Genomic DNA, 19,541 nt, shown 5'->3' with positions numbered 1-19,541 from the left:
CAGGACCCCACCAAGAAGGGCGGCAAGGCCAAGGGCAAGCGGCCCTAGGACGGGCGACCCAGAGATGGCAGGGACTGCTCTCCAGGAGACGATGACGGCATCGCTCCATCCCCCGGAAGAGGGCCGGGTGGAAAATCCTTGTTTTCCTTTTCTTTTTGTTCCGCCGCTGGCCTCAAAACCAGCGGTACCCAAATTTTCAATAAAAGAGCAGTTTCTTCCGTCTCTGGGTCCGAAGAGGGCCCGGAGAGCAGTGGGGGGAGAGAACCCTTACCACTCTCATCCACCTCTTCTATCGCCAGCAGGCAGCAGTGTGCAGTTCGAGAACGCAACCAAGCCGTCTCCTGCACCTCCCGCCTCGTGGAACCAGGTAAGTGTTGCGCAGCACACTCTGACTCCGCTACGGGCCGCCTCCCAGAGAGAGCCTCCCGAGCCGAGCCCCTGTGTTCCACCTCGCTGCCCCACTCCGGGTACGCCTACGGTCCCTTTGGTCCCGCTTGTACGGTCTCTGCGAGCCTGGCTAGCGCTCCCCAGCCCGTCTCGCTGGCTCATTCGGACCATCAGGCTCGGCTATGCGATTCAGTTCGCCCGGCGTCCCCCCAAGTTTCGGGCCATCCACTCCACTACAGTGAGAGCAGCCGATGCCCATGTCTTGCGCGCGGAGATCGCAGTCCTACTGGCGAAGGACGCGATAGAGCCGGTCCCTCCAGCCGATATGAGGTCAGGGCACTACAGTCCCTACTTCATTGTACCCAAGAAAGGTGGTGGGTTACGACCGATCTTGGACCTGCGAGTTTTGAATCGGAGCCTTCACAGGCTACCGTTCAAAATGCTCACGCAGAAACGCATTTTCGAATGCATCCGTCCCCAAGATTGGTTTGCAGCGATCGACCTGAAGGACGCGTACTTTCATGTCTCGATTCTTCCTCGACACAGGCCGTTTCTGCGCTTTGCGTTCGAGGGTCGAGCATATCAGTACAAGGTCCTACCCTTCGGGCTGGCCCTGTCCCCCCGTGTCTTCACGAAAGTCACGGAGGGGGCCCTTGTTCCCGTGAGAGAACAGGGCGTTCGCATTCTCAACTATCTCGACGACTGGCTCATATTAGCACACTCTCGAGATCAGTTATGCGAACACAGGGACCTCGTGCTCAGGCACCTCAGCCAGCTAGGCCTTCAGGTCAACTGGGAGAAGAGCAAACTCGCCCCTGTGCAGAGGATCTCTTATCTCGGTATGGAGTTGGATTCGGTCGCACAGACAGCGCGCCTCACAGAGCAGCGCGCTCAGTCGGTGCTGAACTGCTTGAACACGTTCAAGGGCAGGACGGCGGTCCCACTGAAATTCTTTCAGAGGCTCCTGGGGCATATGGCAGCGGCAGCAGCGGTAACTCCGCTCGGCCTGCTCCATATGAGACCGCTTCAGCACTGGCTTCACGGCCGAGTCCCGAGATGGGCGTGGCATCACGGCACTCACCGGGTGGCAATCACACCGGAGTGCCGTCAAACCTTCAGTCCGTGGTCAGACCCCTCGTTCCTCCGGGCAGGAGTCCCTTTGGAACAGGTGTCCAGGCATGCTGTGGTTTTCACAGACGCCTCTGCCACCGGCTGGGGTGCCACGTACAACGGGCATGCAGTGTCAGGGGTGTGGACGGGCCCCCAACTGCACTGGCACATCAACTGCCTCGAGTTGCTAGCAGTACATCTCGCTCTGAGCCGCCTGAAAAGGCCGCTACAGGGCAGAGACGTGCTGGTCCGTACGGACAACACTGCGACCGTTGCGTACATCAACCATCAGGGTGGTCTACGCTCCCGTCGCATGTCGCAACTCGCCCGCCATCTCCTCCTTTGGAGTCAGAAGCATCTGAGGTCGCTTCGAGCCATGTATGTCCCCGGTGTGCTCAACCGTGTGGCCGACGAGCTATCACGAGCTGTGCTTCCGGGAGAATGGCGACTCCACCCCCAGGTGGTTCAGCTGATCTGGAGAGAGTTCGGAGAGGCTCAGGTAGACCTGTTTGCCTCCTCAGAGACCTCCCACTGCCGGTTGTTTTACTCCCTGACCGAGGGAACACTCGGCACGGATGCACTGGCACACAGCTGGCCCCGGGGCCTCCACAAATATGCTTTTCCCCCAGTGAGCCTACTTGCACAGACCCTGTGCAAAGTCAGGGAGGACGAGGAGCAGGTCCTTCTGGTGGCTCCCTATTGGCCCACCCGGACTTGGTTCCCAGAACTCATGCTCCTCGTGACAGTCCCTCCCTGGCCCATTCCTCTGAGGAAGGATCTTCTGACTCAGAGACGGGGCACCCTTTGGCACCCGCGTCCGGACCTCTGGAAACTCCATGTCTGGTCCCTGGACGGGACGCGGAGGTTCTAGGTGACTTACCCCCAGAGGTACTTAACACCATCACTTCTGCGCTAGCGCCGTCTACGAGACGTGCGTACGCCTTGAAGTGGAACCTGTTTGTCGAGTGGTGTTCCTCCCGCAGAGAGGACCCCCGAAGATGTTCGATAGGGTCAGTGCTTTCCTTCTTGCAGCAAGGGTTGGAGCGAAGGCTGTCTCCCTCCACCCTTAAAGTACATGCTGCTGCTATTTCAGCATATCATGACCACATAGATGGCAAAACAGTTGGGAAGCACGACCTGGTCGTCAGGTTCCTTAGGGGGGCGAGACGATTAAATCCTCCTCGTCCCCCCTCCATACCCTCTTGGGACCTTTCCCTGGTGCTTCGAGCACTTCAGGATGCTCCCTTTGAGCCTTTGCAGTCAGCAGACTTAAAGCTTCTCTCCTTGAAGACTTTGCTGCTGGTTGCACTGGCCTCGATCAAGAGGGTAGGGGACCTGCAAGCATTTTCGGTCGACGAATCGTGCCTAGAGTTCGGGCCGGGTGACAACCATGTTGTACTGAGACCCCGGCCTGGCTATGTGCCCAAGGTTCCTACCACTCCCTTTAGAGATCAGGTAGTGAACCTGCAAGCGCTGCCCCTGGAGGAGGCAGACCCAGCCCTGGCTTTGCTCTGTCCCGTTCGCGCTCTGCGTATGTACGTGGACAGAACACAAAGCGTCAGGACCTCAGACCAGCTCTTTGTTTGTTACGGAGGCCAGCAGAAGGGAAAGGCTGTCTCCAAGCAGAGGATGGCCCACTGGATAGTGGATGCCATCGCCTTGGCTTACGAAGCTCAAGGCGTGCCCTGCCCGCTCAGGTTGCATGCACACTCCACGAGAGGCGTTGCATCCTCCTGGGCGCTGGCACGTGGCTCCTCGCTAACAGAGATCTGTAGAGCTGCGGGCTGGGCGACACCTAACACGTTCGCTAGATACTATAGCCTACGTGTAGAGCCCGTGTCCTCCCGTGTTCTCACCCTAAACGGGTAGAAGCACTGAGAATACCGGCTCTGTCGGCTTGCTGCACCCTACTGTGCATCCTTATTGCTCCAGAGTTAAAACCTGTCGAGTCCTCCAAACACCCTCGGCCTGGACGTGGCGGAGCGTCCGGTGCCAGGCCTTTACCTGCTGAATCTTTGAGAACCGGGTCTAGGCTGGGTCCCATATGTGTGACCCTACGGGGATCCCATATGTGTATATCTTCCACGGCTGCTCTTAAACGGAAGCCTGTGTCTTTCCCTTGGGCTAAGTCACCCCTTATTCATATGCAGTACAACCCTTGGGTTAGTCCATATGTGTATTCCCACATAACTCTTCTTAAGAATGTGGGTTCCGCAGCGTTCCCTTCCCTCAATTCGGGCACGCTTCCCAGTGTTATCCAATAATCTCACTGTATGGGTTATCACGGAACAACAGTGAAGGATACTCTCGGTGTAAGCCCCTTCCTATCGTCCTTCCAGGCAAGAAGGTGTAGAGGCTTACTCAGGGCGCTGGATGGGGTGCAGCAGCTGTGGCACTTTGGTAGGGATTCCTATTCGTCGTTCACCACGACGTACGTCGTAGTGACCGAACGATAGGGAACGTCTCGGTTACATATGGTAACCCTCGTTCCCTGAGGGAGGGAACGGAGACGTACGTCCCGCTGCCACATCTGCCGCTACCCGCCGGGGCGACCAGCTTTTTCAGGCTTGGCTCCTCAGCAAAAAACTGAAGTGCAATCTCACCAGCTGCTCGTTAAATACCCGCGCTGCGAGGCTGCACAGCTGATGCAAATGATTGCACGCCAATGTGTATTGGCTTGTTTAGTTTCACTCGAAGTAGATTGGCCTCTCTAGCGAGATTCCTATTCGTCGTTCACCACGACGTACGTCTCCGTTCCCTCCCTCAGGGAACGAGGGTTACCATATGTAACCGAGACGTTCCAACATCTTTATCCAAGCTGAACTATAAGGTGACGCTCTTCAGCTTCATCCACAGTGGAAGAAGTACTCGGCCTCCGACTGATCACCTGAAGGAAAAAGAAGATGTTCACATTCATACAACCATGGAAACCTGGGGTGCGTTTCCCGAAAGCATCGTTAGCCAACTGTGGTCGCAAGTTCCCTCGTTACCAATAGAGTTCAATGGACATTGCGATGAACTTGTGACCATAGTTGGCCAAAGATGCTTTCGGGAAATGCACCCCTGGATTAAATCTGAATAAACAATGTGCATCACTTGATCAAAGCATTCAACACTGGCATATTAAATCTTACTTGTTTGGTAGTAATCGTACACTTTAATCACAGCTGGCTTGAGATTCTTCACTTGAAGAACCTGTTTTGTTTGTATCTGGTAATTCACTGGAATATTTTGTGTGATCTACAGGAGGAAACAAACTCATCAGTCATGGACATTATGGATGAAATGTTTATTAAATCGACCTAAGACATAAAATCATATGAATGTTGCTGTTTTCTCACCTCCTTCAAATACACAATGACACGATCATCTTTAGAATCGACCCGTTCCACAAGTTTTCTGTACGTTCCGGAAGAAGTTTTAAGCTGTGGGGAAAAAGTGCTGATTAATTTCTAAAAAGGGAAACTCTAGAAATGTGAACACATTTTGTGATGAATCACTCAAACGCACCATTGATGTATCAGCTGTAAATCCAGATAAGAGTTTAATATCCACAATGACCATGTTAGTCCTTTCCTGTAGTAGACCATCATATCTGGAAAAGAGCAAATGAAAAGGTTCCTAAATGCCTCATATAAATGTACAAATAAGAGAGAACAAAAGCCAGTATCATTACCAAGACACATGCAGAGTTTTAATCACTCAAATCACTCATAATGTGTCAATAATAAAAATGTTGTATCTCAAGTCAGTGTGTAGTGTTTTAACTACTGAGATACACCGTTTCAGTTTATATTGCTTTTGTGTTTATTAAGATGTTAAAAAATATTCAGAAAATATTTATTTGTTAGTTAATCTTAAGTCATTATCATGTTCTAGTCTTTTGACTTAAAGTCCCCCTGTGGTGAAAATCAAGCTTTTAATGTTGTTAATATGTGTATGTGGTGTTTTTAATATGCTTTTGTGTAAATTCACAAGGCAACACCATTTCTGAATATTTTCTCCTTAAAACTGCAGTGAACCAAAGACAGTCTCAAAAACACGGTTTGAAATCGCTGGCGTTTCTGACGTCACAAACTACCTTGCAACCAATCAGATCAACGTGTGATCGTCAACGAGTGGATCTCTGAGCTACTGTGAGTGAGTGGAGGCGGGGCTCATTTGCACATTCATAGAACCGCGTATACTAAATGAGGGTGTGTAGAGTTGCATTCATAAAGAATTTAAAGATGAGTTTTAAGGGACCGTTCGGTATTTATGGAAAGGACCACCGGAGGAAAATAGGGGAGGGTCATGTCTTTTTATTCTTTGTTGAGGGGAGGGTCATCCAACTTTTTTTAGTTTAGGGGGAGGGTCACCCAACTTTTATATTCATGAAAACAGCAACATTTCAAAGTGGCTTGTTTGGTGCTATTTTTTTCCATTTAGCTCCATGTTGATCTCGCGTTATCAGCCCCCCTTTGATATCAGATGGGTCTGACCCAACAAAAATCCAGTTTGGCGCTGTTTGACAGTGCGCGCGCACTTCAGTTCGTGCTCAGAAAAAGTGCATCATGTCAGAACTGAATGCCAATGAAATGTTTACCCGGCAAAGCTTTAAAGCACGAGCAAATAATGAACTTTTGTGATTGCGAATAAGTGCACAGTGTCCTGTGAGTGTAACTCTACCGCTGCATTAACATGTGATGTGAACGTACGTCGAGTTTTACAGTATTGGGACTGAGGCGCCAGAACTGCAGCTGATAGAATGTGCGCTGTAGCGCGATACTACCATATTTTAGTTTCCATTCTTATTTTGTTTCCACGATGTGTAAGATGTAGGGCTACCACATCTTTAAATTACTATTAGTATTATTTAAGTTAACATAATAAAATAAGTAGACCTACACCACAAAAACTAGTTGAGGATAAATTCGTTAAAATTGGGCGATTCCAGTGTTATGGACGTAACATTTGCAGTCAAAACTTGAAATATAAATTCTCAGAAAATGCATGTAATACCAATATTTTGAAACGTCTGTTAATATATCCATACTCCCTTAAGAAAGGAGTCAAGACATTAGAAAAATATCAGTCTAAAACGCGTTTTATATTTAATATGAGGGAAATACACATGTGACGTGACACAAAAAATCTTGAACTTTTAGGTGGCAAAATATTTTTTAGTAATTCTATGAATTATACTGTGCAAACCAAAAGATATATACCCACCGGATGAATAAAGATCGGCCTCCACAGAACATAAAATATTATTTTATTTTATTTTTCGTGTTTGCATTTATGTGAAAGAAAAAAAATAAAAATAAATGTTACGGGCGTGACAGTTCTCCATTACGGACATGACTGCTCTGAAAGCGACTTTAAAAATTTCCCAGAGACCTCAAACAGAAAGCACAAAGCCTTTCTTTAAAGTGAATTTCGTTTTTTTATTAATTGTATCTTAATTTTAATCAATGTTTCATCTGGATTTAATAAATAAGAAGTAAATATAGTAGAAAATAGATAATCATGACACGGAGGCGTGGGCGAGTGAACTGGACTCTTGTCTCATAAATGAACCGAAACTCAGCGTAAGGTAGGCTACTTGCCTCACAGACCTGAGAAATATATAGAAAGCTTGAAATGTCTACTTTTAAACAGAACAATTCAAAACGAAGGAAAACAGACTGCTTTCTGCTTATGAAATGTGCATTTCTCTCTGCGTTCTGCGAAGATCACGACGCATCGTCAACTTCATCTTTGCAGTCGACACAGAAAAAACACTTGTTTATTAATAAACAATTAAAATGTCTCCTTGCTATATTTGACATATTAATAATCATTACTTTTGCCGGTTCTTTGTGACAGCTTTTAGATGCTTTGTTGGCAGCACCACCCACATGTTGAACGAGTCACACCGCATCAGCACCGAAAACATGATTTTTTTCAAATCTAAAATCAAAAATCGTAATACGAACCAAATCGTAGGTTTGGTCTATCGTTACAGCCCTAGTAAGATGAGAAAGCAAGAGTTTATGGTTTAAAAAAAACATCTTTGCCAAGCGCAAACCAGTACAGAAGTAGGCTAATCAATAAATTATCGGGGAGGGTCATGCCTTTTTTCACAATCATTTTAGAGGGTCATAGAAAAATGTATTGCTGGCGAAGGGAGGGTCATGTCTTTTTTGACAACAGATCTCAAAACTCCTCCGGTGGTCCCTTAAATAAAAAACGAACAGTCCCTAAGGGATACAATTATTGACTACAGGGTACTTTAAATACAAATTCTCTTACTTGACAGTGAAGTTCAAAATGAAATTTTGTCCCAATGTTTTGCAATCTCCCTCAATCTTAGCATCAATGCTCAATGTTTTAGCTTCAGTAGGAGTGGGAATGTTGTAGAACTGAGCCATCTGAGAGAGTCAACACAAACAAAAACACATTCATAAATCATCTCACAGCAGAATAACCAAAATACCAAGAGAGAAAGTGAGTGTGAGTAAATGAAGCTGAATGCACTACAGACCTGCACAGACACACAGGCTGAGCCCTTCACTTCAATGCTGTATGTGGCTGGAAGTTTCTGCAGCTGCTTCTCCTGGTACAGTAACATGTTGTCCTGATTGACATTAAAGTGGAGAGTGTCTCCTGCTGACCGTACCGTCACTGTGCTGGAGCTGTCAGAGCTGAACACTTTGGTGGCGTACAAAGACAGAGCCTGAAGAGCCACCACTGTGTCCTGGGAAATAAATGTGTTCAGTAATGCCACTTTTACTCATTCACACCAGCAATAATGTGTTTGATTGAAGAGGTTTGAGTAACCTGTGTGGAGGAGAATCCTCCATAAGCATTCTGCTGTTTCACAAGCCAGCTAACAATCCTGTTAGCATAGCCCAGATCAGTTGTAGTGACTGAATCTGCCGTGAGAACAGCAAGCAGCACATATGAGCTGATCTCCACTGCCAGAGAATCAGAGTCATCAGCAGAGCCAGACTGAGACCAGTGGAGAGAAGAGCCTTAAGGACAAAAGACACACGCGTGACTCAAGGAGAATGATTAAAACAAAAAGGTAACACTTTAGAAAACTGTTCCATCATTAATGAATAACTTCACAGAAACAAATGAGTAACACACTATTAACATTCTAGTTACTACTATTATTATATCTGTGGAATACTTGATTCTGATTGGTCAATAGCACATCCAGTGGTCTGTTATTGCTCGATAACAACCGCTGAAAACACAGGCTCAACGGGCTTTCTTCATGGAAGTTTGCTTTTGGTGAGCTAATAAAATATTAAAACTCAGTTGAAACAATATTTTGTGTACGGTAATTTAATTATGCCATCCAGTCTCGTGGACTCACTCTCTCTTGTTTCATTCAAACGCAGATGCTGCCAATTTGCGACAATTTATTTGTACACTGTTGGATTATTAGACAACAAACAAGTACGATTTTAAAACAGTTTCATCTCAAATCAAAATCTCTTATCCCCATAATTATTTATGTGGTGAAATGCTGTATAATAAGTAGTATGACAGTATACCGTATCTCTTAAATGTCCGTCTAGTTTGAACTTGTCGGTCTAGCAATAGCTCTCACTGCGGAACATTTGCGTTTAAAGAGCTAGTTAAATATTTTGAATCAGATCAATATTTCGTGTCTAATTATTTACTTATGTGGCAAGTAGTCGTGTAATAAGCGGCATAATGCACATTCAGCCGGTTGTTATCTCAGAATAAACCCCTTCTGGCTCACGCAAGACCCTCCTGATCACCCTGTCGGGTTTATTCTGAGAGAACAACCAGCTGGATGTACATTATCCCATACTTAACTAACAAGAAACTCTGATTAATGAATTAGTAAGAAATAGTTGAATGTGGTAGTTCACTATTAGCTAATCAGTAACTACTACTTTTTCATAACTCACAGAGGACTACAAAGAACTACTGTATACAGGTTCATAATTAATGTTAATAATCCATAATGTATAATATAAGATAATGGTAATTCACTAGTAATGACTCGAGTGTTACTACATCCTTCTAAAGGAACTACTAATAATTTGGAACAATATTCTAAAGTGAAGATCATGGGAACACACTAGTAATGACTAAAGTGTTACCAAATCCAAAATCGTACAAAAATCTCAAAAGCTTACAGTTACTTCATAATTACTAGAGAGTTATCATGCTTCTTTCACTTTAGAATATTGATCCAAATTATTAGTATTAGGATGTAGTAACACTTGAGTCATTACTAGTGGATTACTGTTACCTTATATAAATTATGCAGTATTCATGTTAATTATGAACCTGTATACAGTAGCTCTTAGTGGGAGGTATGAAATAAATAGTAGTTACTGATTAGCGAATAGAGAACTACCAGATTCAACTGAGCCCTATTACTTACTAATATGTTAATCAGATTTTCTTGTTAGGTAATAGTAGTTACAAGAATGTTAATAGTGTGTAACTCATTTGTTCCTGTGTAGTTATTCATTAATGATGGAACAGTTTTCTACAGTGTTACTAAAAACATTAGTACAGTCATAAAAGACAACAGAAAGTCATCAGAAACAAACCTCTTACCATCTGAAATAGCAACATCTTCCAGTTTCTTGAAAAGCTGCTGTCGAGTGTCCGTGTCTCTAGCCAGACTGAAAGTGTAGGCGAGCAGGGCAGTGGTGTAAGTGTTATTGACATTCTCAATGACGGACCTCAAGCATGACAAACCTTTACTGACGACAGGATCCTGTGACAAAAACACACAGAGGAATAGATGCTGTGAGTGTCATTTTTCTATGAGTTTTTACCATGTTTCCTACAGATGAACTTACTGTGACTGGAGTTTCCAGTTCAAGCAATGATGCAGTAATGTAGGCAGTCATGGTCACATCATCCTTCACCCCACCCTAGAATTTATTAGAAATAAAGGATAAATAAAGCAACACACTCAAACCACTGAAGGAAACTTCATCTAGACAAACTGTGATGTTGGCTTGAGAAAGTCTGAATAAAGACATAGATAGAGAGATAGATAGAAGATGGCAGACCTTCATTCTGTTGTTGAACAGTGTTCCCTGTTGGATAAAACAGCCGTCTGAATCCCGTCTGCTTATTAACCAATTCTTTGCACTCTGAATAATTTTTGGATCAATAAATATGTATTTCTGTGCTTTGCCAAAGGACCTCAGCACAAAGGCAGTCAACCTGATGGTGTGGAAGATATAATTCAAAAAAAGTCATCAGGTGTTTCAATGAATTCCATCCATCATAAATCTCAAAACAAGTCATTTGAACTGAGACAATTTTTTAAATGTGTTAATTGGGTTTATTTTTGTAGATTACCTTGATAGTATTTCTGTTAACAATAGTAATAGTGAAAATACATTTACCATGTATTCCCATCACCATAACCAAATGTGCTGTATGATCCATCCAAATGCTTGTAGTTCATTTGTCTCTGGTATCCTGTTTAGTGTGATAATGGTTAACACTTCAACAGTTTGTTTGGCTTGACTCAATAGCCGCGTTTCCACTGTTGGGCGAGCTAGTGTTAGTGCGTACCAGGGCCAGCCGCGTTTCCACTGTCACTTCCGGGGCTTGATCGGGCCTCGGCTAGGCTTCCTCTGGGCCAACGGCCAGGGTTTTTTGGCCCGCCAAATACCTTGGTCCAAAGTGGGCCAGCTCAGGCTAAAGGAGTTGTTATGAACAGAGGCGGAGTTTACCTGAGTCTAGAGACGGCAGCGCCATGGATGATTTCACATACCAACTATCTATCTATCTATCTATCTATCTATCTATCTATCTATCTATCTATCTATATATACACACATATATAACTACATATAACTGTATTGGGACTGTCAATGGAGAGAGGTCTAAAGCTTCTCAGGTCTAAATTTGGTGTAAAAAAATACAGACAAACAGAAACAGATGTGACTGTCCCCTTTCTTTTGTGAAATAATGGTAAATACCACTTTATTGCAGTGTGACTACGGTAATGTGCAATCTTGACATTTAAATGTATCCCTTATTATTGTAAAACTGCGGTAAAACATTGATGCTTGGGTTATAAATCTTTCAGTAAACAACATAAATTCCAACAAACGGCTGATTTTATCATGTTCGTTCTGCGATATCGCTAGTTTCCAGTAATTTCTTTCCGATTAGTTTTCTGATAAAACTTCCATTTGTTGGTGAACTGATGGGTTAGTGAAGCGCTACAGAGCTTCTGGTCCAACAGTGGAAACCAACATTGTTTTGGGCTCGGTGTTACAGGTCCGAAGCTAGTAGCCCAGCCCGGCTTGTTTAAAGCACTGGCTCGCACTGGCCCGACAGTGGAATAACAGCTAATGTGACATTCAGGTGTGTTGAATAATGTATAATTTGGTATCAAACCATCTCAGTATTTTCTTGACATGATTTTGTCTCTCACCGCTCTGCAGGAAGCCTGTGGCTCTCTCTCGGATGGCCGAGGTGAGCTGCTCCGTGTTCTCCAGATACTCCAGAATGTAAATATTGGGAGAAAGAACAGCCATGTTTTGCTCTCCACAGCCGTACGGCATCCGTAATAATCCATGAATGTTCCTCAGTGCACGACCCAATATGTCGCCTGTAAACCATACACACATGACACTCACTACATTTTATCTAAAGCCAATCTCCTCATTTCTGCTCATGTTTGTAAATGTTACCAATGACTGAAAAAGAGGATCTGGCTGATCCCTCTATCACATCTTTAGGAAGAGTCAGAGCCACTTCCTCTGAGAGACTGTCACCTATGAACCAGACAGACAGAAACACATCAGTGATCAGCAGAGTAACGCTATAAACATTTTAATACCACATGTGAAGTCCCAATAATAATAATATAATCACAAACAAGAATTATTGTGATTCAAGCACTTTGGAAAAGGGGAGAAAATAGCCACAATTTCAAAATTTGGCACAGCTGAACAACTAAACTACAGTTGTCATGAAAGGCTGACAAATTTCAACTTTCTCAATTAAAATGTCTGATACATATGAGTATATTTTGGCTCCCTCTATTGGTCCTCAAATTTGGTGTGTCCTCAAAATGTCCTCTATGCAATGTGTACTTATTTTCATGAAGTTGGAGTTTGTGTTTAGAAGACAAAGAGGGTTGCAGCATTATCAGCGCTTGTACACCAAAACATATGAAATATCTGCAGACTAACCCTTTGGACACAGTAACCAGCTGCGAGTCTCTGTCTTTTCAGTTCCTTCCGCCTGCAGCAGAAATCAATCACATCAACACATCATACATAAGCAGCATTAAGATCATGAGTAAATGATGACGTGTGCTGACCTGTACGAGCAGACTTCGTGTGACCGTGTCAATGCGTCCTCTCTCCGGGACGCTCACAATCTCATTGTCACACACAGTCTGGGACGCCTCTGCCTCTGCACTGACTGTAATATTCAAGACTCCTACAACACAAGACATACGTGAATATACAACTGAGAAACAGTCGCGTTTCCATTACCCTTCAAATTGAGCAAATAAAAATTTACAAATTAAGTTTCCCCTTCGTAAACCATTTAAAAAAAAAAAAAAAAAAATATGCTTTTCAGTTCGAAAAAGGAATATTTCGCAAACTACAATGGAAACATAATTTTTTCATCTTACGAGAAGCCAAAATTATGGCGACGGATGTTGGTAGGTTTACGTATATCGCAGTCACCGCACGTCATTATTTTTAATCGAAGGAGACGTAGGCGTGTTATCCAAGCTTTAATGGCAAGGAAAGCCCCTTATACTTAGGAGCGAAATATTTAGCAAAATATTCCCTTTTCGAACAGCCTGAAAAAACCCCTCATGCGAGCATAAAAACATTGTATTTTCAATGGAAGTTTTTGCGAAATTGACGTCTTTCCAATGGGTGTATTTTCAATTTGTGCAATTTGAAGAGTAATGGAAACGCGGTGAAATTGCATGTTTAACATTTACATTAACATCTTCCCTTGCCAATAATGCTTGGATAACACGTCTACGTCTCCTTTGATTAAAAACAATGGCTAGTGCGGTGATTTTTGGAATGACTTATCGTTAGAGGGAAAAATAACGTTTTAGTTGCATAACATCGGTTAATGGAAACGCCATCATTTTGCAATAGTTTTTTTATCAACATTTAAAAAAACATTGCAAAAGTTTTGTGCAAATCAGAATGAAAAGGCAGCTACTGATTCAGACTGGAAAACTCACCAAGAACAGAGGGAGTGAGGATCCATTTAAAGGTTTTTCTTCCATTAGCACATAGACAGGATGAATACTGATCATCAGAGGAGGCTTTGAGAGTGTAGTCTGAGGAAGGAGCTGGAGTCACTTTAACCTGTCAATCAAACACACATGATTAGTGGCATATTTGATATGATTTGATTAGAGTGCGTCTGAAATCTCACCATGATGCACTTGGACAGATAGTTGAAGACAGTGGCCTTCAGCTCAAAGATCTCCCCGCGGATGATGGAGTAAGGCAGAGAGAGCTCTAGGAAGAAGGGCTGGAAAACTGTCAGCTGAGCAGGAGGAGCCAGACCCAGACCTTCAGAGGACAGGCAGAAGGCCTCCGTCTCCCAAGAGGTGATGGTGTCAGGAACCGTGACAGGAACCTGAGCTGATCCAGAGTCCCTGTGGAGGAATTACAACAATAGGCATATTTGATTCTGACTCAGCCATTTTTCCTGTAATAAATGACAATATTCAGCACACAGATGATGAAAAAACTGGATTAAGAATCTGCAAAGCAAGCAAGGTATTTTCTGTCCTGTGAGGAGATGATGTATTAAATATAAGTAATAAGAAAAATATGATGTTAAATGTACTGATTATGCTTTAAATACCCCACTTCAGCAAGTTCCCAGATCCAAGTTTCTGGAAAGACAGTTCGAATCGTCACTGCTGGAGAACCAGGTGTTTCAGATAGATACTCTTCTCTAAAATCTGGGGGAGGCGCTGGCCCAAAACTGTAATAAACTGGAAAAAAAGTGATATTTTGTAGTTTTAAGTGATATGTATGTGAAGAGTACGTCAAAATGATCTATTCTATATCCAGTCATAAGTAAATAGAAAATGTAAGGTAGATCATTTTTTAGTACACGTATTTTCACATATTTTAAACGTTTCAGTTTATTTAGTTTTAATTTTAGTTTTAGTATTTTAGGGCTGCAAAAGTGAATCTGTTAATTTTATCTTACAAAAGTTATATAGTTTTTTTTAGATGAGTTTATCTTACCAATATTAACACTGATTCAAAGTTCACTAACATTTTTTTATAAAAAATAAAATATGTCTTCTTACTACATCTGTCACATATTCTACGCCTGCTGCATTCACCACCAGAGGTCACAGAGGTCGCATGTACACCATTAAGGCTTTTTAACTGCACACTAAGTTACAGGTTACCCTGGACTTCATTTTCCATGTTCCATGGCAAGCTCACAGATTGCTGAGTATTGTTAGCCTATACTGCTGTCTAGCTGAGAGCATCTTTATGGAGCCTATCCTAGTGTTCCTAGTCTTACTCTTGCTTGTTTGCCCTGTGATCCTAGCCTGGTTTCCCATGTTCTGCCTTCTCTTTGCCTGCTCTGGCCTCTTGCTCGCCTTGGATTACCTCTTTCGTCTTGCCCTGTTTGGATATTGTTTGCCTGATGCCTGGACTTTAGCCTGGTTAGCTGGATTATCCTCTTGCCTTGTCCACTGCCTTACGGTCTTCGTTTGTTTACCCTCGCCTGTCCCTGGAATGCTCATTGTCTTGTCCATATCATACCTGTTTGCATTTGTTTGGGCCCCTGCCTGTTCTAAACACATCTCTTGTAAATAAAAAGCTTTGCATATGGATCTTGTCTCCGTTCTACTGTAACAACATCTCTATAATTGTGGAATTGTGTGAGTTTCACAATATCACAAATTGAATATATTTGATTTTTTTAAATATATTTCATAACAAGCACCAACATATTAAAACATTACAGCTTGGATTGTAATAACAGTACATGTACCTACCCATCTCACACAGAGGGAGTTCCACAAACAAATTTGTTGCCATCTTCAATCCCACTTTCTGCCAAATGACAATGATGAACCACAATAAAAGTCATGAAAATACAAATTACTTTTAAATGTCAGTATAATCATAAAGCCTTTTTATGCATTTACTTACACATGTGCAGTATATACTCTCCCAATCATTATCTACTGCACTGCCACACATATAATCGAACTGTTACCTTTAAGGATTCATAAGTGAATGCGGATCTCCAAAAACGCATATACGGACACTCGTCATCTTCAACAGTCTCAGGGTAATTTGACCACGATTGCACTGGCAGCAGGCTGAAGATCTGTGACGGGATCATGTTCACACACTATCAGTATGATTTCTAAATAATACATGTATTTCCAAAAAATTTTTTTTTCCAATTTAGTGAGAAAGAATGAAGATTAATGCTAAATTTCCTGAGATCAAAATGTCAGCTGATGGATCAAAGCAGCAATAAGTAAAGTCTGTTATCATTAGATTCACACTGTAGATTCCCACTATGAAGAGACACATTTAATCCACACTGAATCTTAAAGCATCTAGACCTTGTCAGTATCCAGACGTTCTCCTGACTTCAGGATCAGGACGCTCTGATCTACAGCACTGAGGCCACACAGTGAACCAGGCTGAGCTGAGAGCTGGAGAGTGTTTTTCTCACCGGGAACTGCTTTAGCAGGAGAAAACTGCAGAGATACCTGTGACATACAGGGAATAGGATTTATTTTAGAAATGAGTCAGTAATACAGTTTAAAGAGGCTCATTTCTAAAGCTACAATGCATACCTTGTTTTTGAAACACTTTTCAACGTTGAAATCTTTGCTACTGGCCACAACCGTTTCACTGGGGAGAAAAACACAGTACGCCAGAATCTGCATTACAGGAGCCAGATCTGCACTAATAGACAGTTTGAACGACATTGAGCCCCTTGCTCCATCAGAAATCTTCACTTCAATCTTCTCATATCCATGATGAACAATCACTCCTCTGGACAAGACCTGAAACAGACAGATGACACTCTGATAACAAACTGACACTTCAGCCAAATAATACTGTTAAACAAAAACATCTCTCTGATAATGTACATACTGCACATGTTCTCACCATATAGACGATGTCAGTTTTGAAGTTTTTAATTGTCTCTCCAACAAAATAATACTTGATGGTGACTGTAAACTCAGAGTCACACTTTAATGGTTGTTCAGTATTCTCTATAATCAATTCACTTCGTGATGGGGTGCGTGGAGTGGCAGGTTGGAAGAGCTGGACTGTTTTTTTATCAGCAACGATGTAAGGCTTCTTGTCGTGGCCATAATCACGGACCTCTTGATAGACACTTGCCTAGATTACAAAAAATCTGAAATAACTCCTGTAACTAAACTCTTCATGCAATACAAAAGAAAATTAAGTGAACACAAAATATCTTACTATTAGATCAATATCACTTTTAGAAAGACTGGATGTATTAAGAGAGAAGTTGGCCAGTCCATCGCTGTCTGTAGTGAGATTTAGGAGCAGTTTTGTGGACCAAGTGTCTCCATACTCCATAAGACTCCACATGGGCTCCATAAGATAAACATTTTTGTTTTGAATTGGTGCACCTTTGAAGTTTGAGAGTTTTATCTGTTGAAAATAAGATTTTGAAGGAATCAATTAAGGAATAATTCCATACATATCAATGGTGTTAAACTGAGACAAACAGAATTTAGACTTACTTTTCCTTCAATAACTGATCCGTGCTCATATGTTTTGGGCAGGTCAGTAAATGTGACTTTACCAATTTCATAAGTGAGAGATACAGATTGAGATTTTGTCATGGCGATCTCTGTAAATAGTCAAAACACCTACATAAATATTATTTCAAATAAAAGTAAAATGTCAAAAATGAGAAATACAAGAAATGTAGGTAACAGAGATCTGACCAAATTGAACAGCTCACCTGTTCCTTCTTCTGTAACCATTGCCTCAACATGAAGAGAATTCTGCTTCACTTGCAGTGGAGATAGGAAGCTATGCCATACTACCAGTGTGACGTTAAAAAAGACTGATGCATCTAAGGTATGGATGGCACAGCCTGTCTTTTTTATCTAATTATAATGAATGAACACAAACATAACTATTAACAGAAGTGTGGTTTGATTAGATAAATGTATTAAAGATAATGTACTGCATTTCAACTCACATACCTCAATGGTTTCCTCTAAACACGCTGAATTTGTGGGAGAGAAAATGTAGGGCCAGAACTTACGGCACACTTTCACCCGTGATTTACCAGGTACAGGCTGTCCATAAGTGTATCTGTGAAAAAGGTACAAGCAACTGATCTACAGCCCAGGGTTTAGTTAAGCAACTAATATATTAGGATGGGGGGTTAAAGTAAGAAACTGACCCAAGAGTTAAAAAAAATAATAATACAATTAACAATTAAATGAAAGTGTGAATGGAAGAGCACACTGCTCTCTTAACGCAGGAAATAAAAAGAAACCACTCACTTTCCGCAAACCTCAATTATCAGTTCCTCTTCTTCAACACTTACTTTATTTGGGCTTTTTACAGTAACTTCAAACTTAGGCAAAACTAGAAGGCAGAAGGCAGAAATCAGAGTTATTAGTACTCAATTTATATATTAAAAATTAAAATATAAACATATTATTGAAACTCTTCCCATGCAAAACTACAAATTGTCTGTTCCCTTTCAAGAGAACTCGTGCTGCGTCATAAGTTACGACACTATGGGAACACCTCTGCGTGATTGTGTCTTGAAGCACGTGTGAAATCAGTCCAATGGTGTGGCAGAACGTCATAGGCGGGAGACATCATGACCTGGAAGGTATAAAGCACCCCTGAACCAAACAATGTCAGCTTCTGTTTCTTCAGCAAGCGGTCTGTGTTACTCCATCTGTCAAATTTGGGGTTGTGTGCCTATATATTAATATATATCTCCTCTCTCAGGATCAGGAAGCACGCTCTGCGGTTTCTTCCGTCCCGAGTGAGGGCCCGGTGCTTCAGTTATCTTCCTCTGAGGAGGTTGGTGTACTGAGAGTCGATGCAGAAGATTCGCAACTTCACTCTCCTGGGTACAAAGAGCTAGTGAAGGTTATCACTCGTGCTGTGTCAAAATAAAATATCAATTGGCCAGCAGAGAAGCAGGACGTTTGGGGGGGTGATTTAGTTCTTGTTTATTTAGCTACTCATTTATTTAATTATTTAATTGATTTTATCACGGGGGATGACGTGTGCAAAATCTAAATCTCTGTCCATCATTTTTCAAACAATTATTGATAAAGGAAATTTTCGCACAATATTGGAAATATTTACATTATAAACCATGAAGGTGAGTCAGTGGATATCACACAAGCAATGTGCATACTTTGCTTTAGAGTTATGGTGGTGAAGAAGTCTCAAACCCCAGTCAATTAATTACTACAGAAAGTGAAAGCAAAAACATTTGACACTGCATTAACGGTTCATATTCTTTCAGAGACGAGGAGAGCTGAATCTACTTCAGCATGCTGATAATGGTATATAGGCCTAGGCTAACTGTCTTAATTTATTTTCTTAATATTTCTCTTGTGGCCCATAAGTAGTGAAAAAATTAGAAGAGAAGTTTTTCATTTTAATCAAGTTGTTTTTTAAATGAGGAGTAAGCTAATCTAACTAATCTTTTATTTTCCTCGCAGCTCTTTGGTAATGGGGTGATGCGCTATAAAATTTTTGCGGGGAAATCCTCTTCTGATCATCGTCTATCGGTGCACTGCGTCTATCAACTGAGCATCGTCTATTGGCACAACCTGGCATGGGGGTTTTTGTTGGGCCCTTCAACATCGACGATTGGTTAATGAATTCATTGACTCTTCCTTGCGTTGTGTTATGTGTGTGTGTGTGTGGTGTGTGGGCGTGGTCGCTGATTATCCTCCGGGAGAATCAGCGGCTGTGATTCTCATTTCCAGTGCCTATTCATACTCACCTCGTGCGTCTTGTGTTTGTCAGATCGTTGTTTGT

At 42.5% G+C, this 19,541-nt stretch overlaps 1 protein-coding gene across 1 annotated transcript in view; it reads right to left on the bottom strand.

Moving 5' to 3' along the window:
• The window catches only part of LOC311090803 (alpha-2-macroglobulin-like), a 39,956-nt gene that overhangs the window by 2,351 nt on the left and 18,064 nt on the right, over positions 1-19,541 (bottom strand). The window contains exons 7-34 of the mRNA XM_084126340.1: positions 18,032-18,116; positions 17,726-17,837; positions 17,479-17,626; positions 17,255-17,364; positions 16,968-17,162; positions 16,644-16,880; positions 16,325-16,537; positions 16,088-16,237; positions 15,730-15,843; positions 15,506-15,563; positions 14,344-14,476; positions 13,906-14,131; positions 13,709-13,835; positions 12,812-12,933; positions 12,681-12,732; positions 12,177-12,260; positions 11,918-12,094; positions 10,875-10,950; positions 10,533-10,689; positions 10,317-10,391; positions 10,069-10,231; positions 8,299-8,492; positions 8,003-8,215; positions 7,771-7,889; positions 5,008-5,092; positions 4,839-4,922; positions 4,632-4,737; positions 4,300-4,384 (exon numbers count right to left, since the gene is read on the bottom strand). Of these exons, the coding sequence (XP_083982466.1) occupies positions 4,344-4,384; positions 4,632-4,737; positions 4,839-4,922; positions 5,008-5,092; positions 7,771-7,889; positions 8,003-8,215; positions 8,299-8,492; positions 10,069-10,231; positions 10,317-10,391; positions 10,533-10,689; positions 10,875-10,950; positions 11,918-12,094; positions 12,177-12,260; positions 12,681-12,732; positions 12,812-12,933; positions 13,709-13,835; positions 13,906-14,131; positions 14,344-14,476; positions 15,506-15,563; positions 15,730-15,843; positions 16,088-16,237; positions 16,325-16,537; positions 16,644-16,880; positions 16,968-17,162; positions 17,255-17,364; positions 17,479-17,626; positions 17,726-17,837; positions 18,032-18,116 (3,656 nt within the window). The 3' untranslated portion in view covers positions 4,300-4,343. The remainder of the gene's footprint in view (positions 1-4,299; positions 4,385-4,631; positions 4,738-4,838; positions 4,923-5,007; positions 5,093-7,770; positions 7,890-8,002; positions 8,216-8,298; positions 8,493-10,068; positions 10,232-10,316; positions 10,392-10,532; positions 10,690-10,874; positions 10,951-11,917; positions 12,095-12,176; positions 12,261-12,680; positions 12,733-12,811; positions 12,934-13,708; positions 13,836-13,905; positions 14,132-14,343; positions 14,477-15,505; positions 15,564-15,729; positions 15,844-16,087; positions 16,238-16,324; positions 16,538-16,643; positions 16,881-16,967; positions 17,163-17,254; positions 17,365-17,478; positions 17,627-17,725; positions 17,838-18,031; positions 18,117-19,541) is intronic.

The sequence above is a fragment of the Abramis brama genome (genome assembly GCF_963993115.1).
Source record: "Abramis brama genome assembly, chromosome: 10".
In the NCBI taxonomy this organism is placed as follows: domain Eukaryota; kingdom Metazoa; phylum Chordata; class Actinopteri; order Cypriniformes; family Leuciscidae; genus Abramis; species Abramis brama.
This window is presented reverse-complemented; position numbering and strand designations above follow the sequence as displayed.